Source organism: Aspergillus welwitschiae (assembly GCF_003344945.1).
Source record: "Aspergillus welwitschiae strain CBS 139.54b unplaced genomic scaffold BDQ94scaffold_102, whole genome shotgun sequence".
Taxonomy (NCBI): domain Eukaryota; kingdom Fungi; phylum Ascomycota; class Eurotiomycetes; order Eurotiales; family Aspergillaceae; genus Aspergillus; species Aspergillus welwitschiae.
In genome coordinates this window covers 23,179-29,178 of record NW_020798796.1, presented here as the reverse complement: position 1 = coordinate 29,178, position 6,000 = coordinate 23,179, and the positions used below count along the sequence as shown (strand labels likewise).

General features: G+C 47.6%; 4 protein-coding genes across 4 annotated transcripts; 2 read left to right on the top strand and 2 right to left on the bottom strand.

Moving 5' to 3' along the window:
- The first annotated feature begins 377 nt into the window (after window positions 1–377).
- On the top strand, window positions 378–1,575 carry BDQ94DRAFT_13361 (uncharacterized protein). Its single transcript, XM_026764318.1, has 4 exons — window positions 378–751; window positions 819–950; window positions 1,009–1,214; window positions 1,265–1,575. The coding sequence occupies exons 1-4, from the start codon at window positions 418–420 to the stop codon at window positions 1,349–1,351; spliced, it is 759 nt and encodes a 252-aa protein (XP_026619600.1). The 5' UTR covers window positions 378–417; the 3' UTR covers window positions 1,352–1,575.
- BDQ94DRAFT_155350 (uncharacterized protein) lies at window positions 1,483–2,329 on the bottom strand. Its single transcript, XM_026768452.1, has 2 exons — window positions 1,724–2,329; window positions 1,483–1,658 (listed from the first exon to the last, which is right to left on the bottom strand). The coding sequence occupies exon 1, from the start codon at window positions 2,250–2,252 to the stop codon at window positions 1,800–1,802; it is 453 nt and encodes a 150-aa protein (XP_026619599.1). The 5' UTR covers window positions 2,253–2,329; the 3' UTR covers window positions 1,483–1,658; window positions 1,724–1,799.
- Window positions 2,330–2,419: 90 nt separating this feature from the next.
- BDQ94DRAFT_164370 (uncharacterized protein) lies at window positions 2,420–3,877 on the top strand (the record flags this gene model as incomplete). The annotated part of the gene is made up of 2 exons (XM_026769996.1): window positions 2,420–2,431; window positions 3,467–3,877. The coding sequence occupies 2 exons, from the start codon at window positions 2,420–2,422 to the stop codon at window positions 3,875–3,877; spliced, it is 423 nt and encodes a 140-aa protein (XP_026619598.1).
- Window positions 3,878–4,687: 810 nt separating this feature from the next.
- Window positions 4,688–4,909, bottom strand: BDQ94DRAFT_155347 (uncharacterized protein; the record flags this gene model as incomplete). The annotated part of the gene is made up of 1 exon (XM_026768451.1): window positions 4,688–4,909. A coding segment is annotated over one exon (169 nt), but the record flags the coding sequence as incomplete, so codon positions are not given.
- Between the last annotated feature and the right edge of the window lie 1,091 nt (window positions 4,910–6,000).

Below are 6,000 nucleotides of genomic sequence, written 5' to 3'. Positions count from 1 at the left end.
GTTGCGACTCGCTCACAAACGGTGGGGCAGTTCCCGAATAGCAATTGCCTATGATAGGCTGGGGCGGCGAAGGCATAACACCAAATGCGGGAACAGCCCCTCTGTCTACTTGGCTATGTTTATAATGTACAATAGTTTTGCCTTCATGTTACGCTTGAGTTGAAGGCCTAGCTTCACTTAAGGCTTTATCAGAGGCCTCAAATGTATACTTGACTTCCGCTACGTCAATCTCCCTGCTGTCGACAGCGCCGATTTTTCCAAGGACGTATCAAAGTGTCCAGGGCTGCCGCGTGTGGGTCAGCCACTCGGTATCATTTTACGGTACACCACGTATTGGTGTCGGGTCTCAAAAACACTCCAGCCCCGCATCAGTAGACATTTAACCGCATCCCACAAACTCTCCTCTCCTGCTTCGACATGCCTAGGACGATGTCTAGACTCGAAAGGAGCTTCAATACCCAAAGTAGGGTTCTCCAGAAGTCAAAAATAAAATATTTATGTCCAAAGTGCCTCCAAGGTTTCTCCCGCTCCGACGTTTTATACCAGCATTTCCGACAGAAGGCAGATGCGATCCATAAAGGGCTTGATTCGAATAAAAGCAATTTCGCACTGTTCCTTTCAAGCTATCAGAGATGTATGGGACCTCTGATTCCAGCTGCAAAGCTACCGAAAGCGCCAGATTGTTTTGATATTTTTTTTGTGATTGAACACTATGGCGAAGAAACAGAAAGCCCAAACATATCAGATTATGGTATGCAGTCTATATATATGTCCCAGTCCATCGACAATTCCCTTTACTAAAACAAGCATGCTTCAAGCCCAGTCCTATACGTCTACACCTTCTATGCATTCCCACAGCTGCAACTTTTCTGTTCCGCTTTACCATGATCGCCAGCCGCGTGGCTATGATCATGATTCACATGGAGGTACTGCATTGAGTACTATGCCTGGTGAGGATCTGACTACTGTTTAAAGCGACTGCCAGTTTGCTAAATATTACCGACAAAGTGCCTGAGCAGCATGTACGACACCTGCAAATACTTCACGATGTACAAGTGGAGGCTAAGATCTGTGCACTTCTACCTCAAATGGATAATTGGTTAGATGGGACTTTGCCTCTTTCGGATCAGCCCCGTCATGATTTTGGCGTTATTGTTCCGTCTGTGGATGTTGATAGGCCATTGATCCCAGTCCGAGACCTGCTATACAAAGGGGTAAGCTTCTAAAATATGTTTGGTAACTGTTCGTCGCTCATCATCAATAGTTCGGAACATTCGCCCTCATACGCACATCCAAGGATGTTTTCTCGCCTCAAAACATCCCGAGGCTGTCTATACGGTGCTCAGAGTAGACGGGCCAGGCCTAATCGGCAACCAGAAAGTGGCCATAGGCGATTCAATCTGGGTTAGCCATCAGACAACCTTATCCGCTGGTCTGATCCTTCTGATTGGCGTTTTCCCAACGGTAGTAGTTGGACAGAAGGTCTAGCACACAGGTTGTCGCGGTGTACTTCATGTGGATGGATTTACATATGGATTGTTGTCATTGCGGGTGCGGGCGGCCAGGTTGAAGAGGCTTCGGTTTGATTAGTCATCTATCAAAGTGACAATCTGAATATCGTTATCTTCAGACCAATGCACGGTCGCAGATAGGATAGTCTTGACACAGACGTACATTAGGATGGAGATATGCCCATGGATGGTATTACTACTTTGCTACATACCTTTCTTTATATACAAAAGATGATATTGTCCAGATATAGCCTCAGTTCAATACTCTCTTTCATAAAATGAGTGTATCTAGTCACTCCTACCACATAAGCTGGTCCAACTTCTGGCAACCAACACATCAAGGAAACATAACAGGTTTATCATCTCGATCATGAAGACTTTGCATGACACATGATGCTCCGAACGAGCCCTATACTGCTGCCAGATAACCTTGCATACTTCCTCAAGCTCATCCAGAGGTTCGATAATGAATTGAAGGAGCTCTTGAGAGAATTCGCCGCTTGCATCAAAGTGCCAGGCGAAGAGAGACAACCTTAATAAGGCGTCTAAAATGAGCATGCTGGTGACCTCTTCCACATGCCGTCTGAGTGTTTCATCCCGATCCGGCTTGGATATGTTCGCGGAGTTCGAGCCGTATATCGATCTCAGAAAATATATATGTACTGCCTTGACGGTTGATTGAACCGGGAATACCAGAATCACTTCCGGAAGTAGGGTGTGGGGAGCCTTATCCACTGGCATTAGTGAAGTTATATAAGGTTAACAACTTACCATGATCGTTCGTCAGGAGAATTTCGTTTTGGGCCGCTGCCGCCGTTTCCGGCCGCGCCCCCGTTCGGGTTTAGCCCTCGTCGCCGCCCCGCCGCATCCGGTTTAGCGTAGCCCGATGCGGTTTGGTGACCCGCGCTATGCCCGAGAAGGTACTGCCGCCGTCCACCGCCCCGTATTCTGACCGTCCGGACTATATAAGGGTCGGGTGCGTCGCTCGACGACAACTGCTCGTTCCTCCCCTCACGGCACTGCCCCTGTTTCGCCCGTCCTGCACGATGGAACGGTCATCTCCGACCTCCCGGCTGAACTGCACAGCCTTTCCAGCCCGGGCTGAAAATTCGGACCATCACACGACCTGCCGTCTCCACTGATGGGCATGAATGTAATTCTCTGACTCGCTGTTGTGAGCTGCGAACCCCTCTTTTTGGCGCTCGGCGCGCGCGTTGTTTGTGTTAGGCATGGAAGTTCTAGGCTGAGAGGCAAGAAACGTTGCTGCCTACAGGATGGAGGAGGAGGTGGAGGAGAAGAAGGTTTCATCCATCTGGCGGAATCAATTCCACCAGGCTGTATACACCGCGACGGCGATTCTTGGCCTCAACGCCGTCTGAATTCCACCGCTCCCTCCTTTAGCACTGGGCGGTTTTTTTCGTTCCCTGTGATCTTCCAAGGTCGGCTGGCGGAGGATGGCCTGGGTGGAAAATGCCCCCATCCCATCCCAAGGCCTAGATTCTCTCTAGCGTGCCATTCAGACGGCCGTTCCAGGATCTCATGATGCGCCTCGACAAGGCTGTCTTATCAAGGCCAATCAAAAAAATGCCTCACTTGCTCCTGCTCATCCCGACTTTGCCTCGTACGGTGACGGAAGGACACAACGGGGAAGGGACTAGTACACTAGGAGGCAGTCTAAACCAAATAGACCAGTGGTTGTGGAGAAATTTCAAGATTGTTTCAATAGCTGGTAGCCTCGGTAGTAGATAACGTTATATCAGATTATATAATAATCCCTCGGTAATTCAGCAGAATAACCGAAAACAGCCGACCTTAACACAGGTTCTGGTTTCGACAAAAGGATGTTTAAAATCTCCGTTATAAACCAGGCTCCTTGAGGAAATAGCGCTCTCGTTTCCCACGCAGAAATAGACCCATTCTCTGCAGATTCTGAGATATACGGTATGCCAAACCAGAACCTGCCCGTGTCGGCTTCGCAAAACAGCCTTCTGCGGATTCTTTTGTACTGTCTCATCCTCTCGACCACCATACATTATGCCCACAACTACATCCGAGCAGAAGACTACCCGCCAGTGCCCTTCATCTATCCTACGCCGCAATCATATCGTATTGCCATTATTATCCTTTACCCTCTGCAAACGATTTGTGGTATCCGTGGCTACTACCTGTACAAGGCCGGCAGTATTCGAACTTCGATTCCCTTCCTTGCTTGCCATTCGACACTTGGAATTCGGACTCCGGGTCACTTCGTTGGTGGAGTCCCTCAGATTCCGTGGTTTTGGTTCATGACTATCTGGACAGACTTCTTCGCTGGGGTTGCATTGGCTGTTTTCTGTTATAAAGCTTATATTTCGACGAGGGGGTAGTTATTGGCTTGGTTTGGGGCGGTTAGATGGCTCTAAAGCCGGTTTTTATGCGCCTAGTTGAATGACCCTGTTAGCCAATTGGGGAAAGAGTTCGTGTTTTACATCAGTTGTTAGGACTCGGCCTATATGCTTGGAATACTACTGGACCCGAATTTCGGTCAGGTGGCCAAAGGCTGCGAAGAGCTTGATTTCGTACATACATACAACCTGTATTGTTTCTATATAGATATCAAGGAAGAATTGCATTCAGAGAACCCCATATTCATGCCTAAGGTAGGTACCACGGACAGCAAAATGCACGATACCGTGAGAAGGCTAGGCCTCGACAGGAATCGCGATTCTCCAGGTCCGGACCGGTTCCAGAACCGCCAAGACCCGGTTCCCTGGGTTTTTAGAACCGCGATTCCACACTTGAGCTCTTGGAACCGACCCTGCAGGTTTATTAATAACCTGCAGGTTCCTCAAACACTGCAAACTAGGGAAGTCCCGTCACCAGCATATTTTATGCAGTTTTGATCCGTACTTTTAAGTATTCGTCTTACATCTCTACTCAGAAAAAAGAGATAGAAATAAAGTAGATTAGGCAGAGTTCAACGTAATGTAATAGCATTTGACTAAATTTCTATCTTTTCTATAGCTTTTGATATTCATACAAATCTTCATCTCTTCGTATACGCTTAGGAACCCGCCCAGATATACGCCTTTGGGTATAGCTATTCTCTGGAAGAGGTATCCCATCCTCCTCATTCTCACTATTCCCGTCTTGTTGAATGTGCGGCGTCTGGGTACTAGATATAGCTGTTGCTGTTGGTTCGATTCTTGGTCTCTTACAAAGAACACTCTCATTGGCTACCTGATTCGACTCATGATGCTGTATTAGTATGATCCCCTTCCTCCTCATTATCACTGATCAGATCGAATACCACCTCCTTCTTTTTCAGGGCCTCATTCTCTTCCTTTCTGGCATGAATCTCTTGTGTAGATAGATACTCATCAATAGACCGCGGCATATCCTCAATGGGGACTTCCATGGACATCCACGAGGATATGAGGATATATTGCGGATATCCGCACTAGCATAACTCTCGCTTAATTATCTACTTGGGGATAGACATCTTCAGAGCGCGACAGTGGGCTTAACCCTTGGGCCCAAAGCCCGACCCGACGTGGGCCCGTGGCTCAACTTTTAGGCCCAAGCCCGGCCATTCGGCCCATGTCGAAAGCCCATTGTTGCATAAAAGTCTGGTCTTGGCGTTCATAAGGGCGCTTAATAATCTAATTAAATGACGGTTTTTTACGTCCGTTCTGGTTCTTCTCATAAGAATGCTGTAACTGAGCACCTAGAAATTGGAAAATGTAGGAAATCACTCCGAAATAGGAATAAAAATCCCTCGTTCTTTAATATTTACTACAGAGAAGATATACTTTCTACAGTTTCAAGCGCTCGTTGTTGACAGAAGAATTGTTCTTCCATGGAGGATAATATATATAGGCGATATATGGGGGTCCGGCGCGGCGGGTGATTATGTAGGTTACTATGGCGTAACCACCCATCTCCCGAATATGCTGAAATACATCTGGGGGCGCGAGCATTCCGCATACTTACCCACCTACAGCAATTTACACATACCGCTTCAACATTCTTGCACGCGTCGATTTATGCTTATGTTTCCACGTATTATAATGCTGTTGTCAGATTGTCATGGTGGAATCCTCCGGGTGAAACCTCTTACGGTACTAAATTGACCTGAAAGTTAAGTCCTCTTCGTCAACCTCCTTTCACTAGATTACCTATGTCTCGGAAACGGCCGCGTCCTTCTTCGTTCCCTCATAGGATGGGCCCCTTGATGCCAGCAGCTCTACGTCCTCGGACATGACCGCTGTAACAGAGCGTCGTGTGGCTATAGCTAGGCAGCTAGCTTCGTACAGCGAAGACGCCTTGAATCTATCTCGAATCAACCGGCCTGAGAATACGTCAAAGGCGTACAATCCAAAGCAGAAAGAATGGATAGATTGGGTCAAATGAATCGGCTTTCCTGATGGCGAACTGGTAACGGAACATAAGCTCGTCTGGTTTCTTAAAGAGGAAGTCCTCAGCCGTGAAGTCCGATCCTGTCGGTATA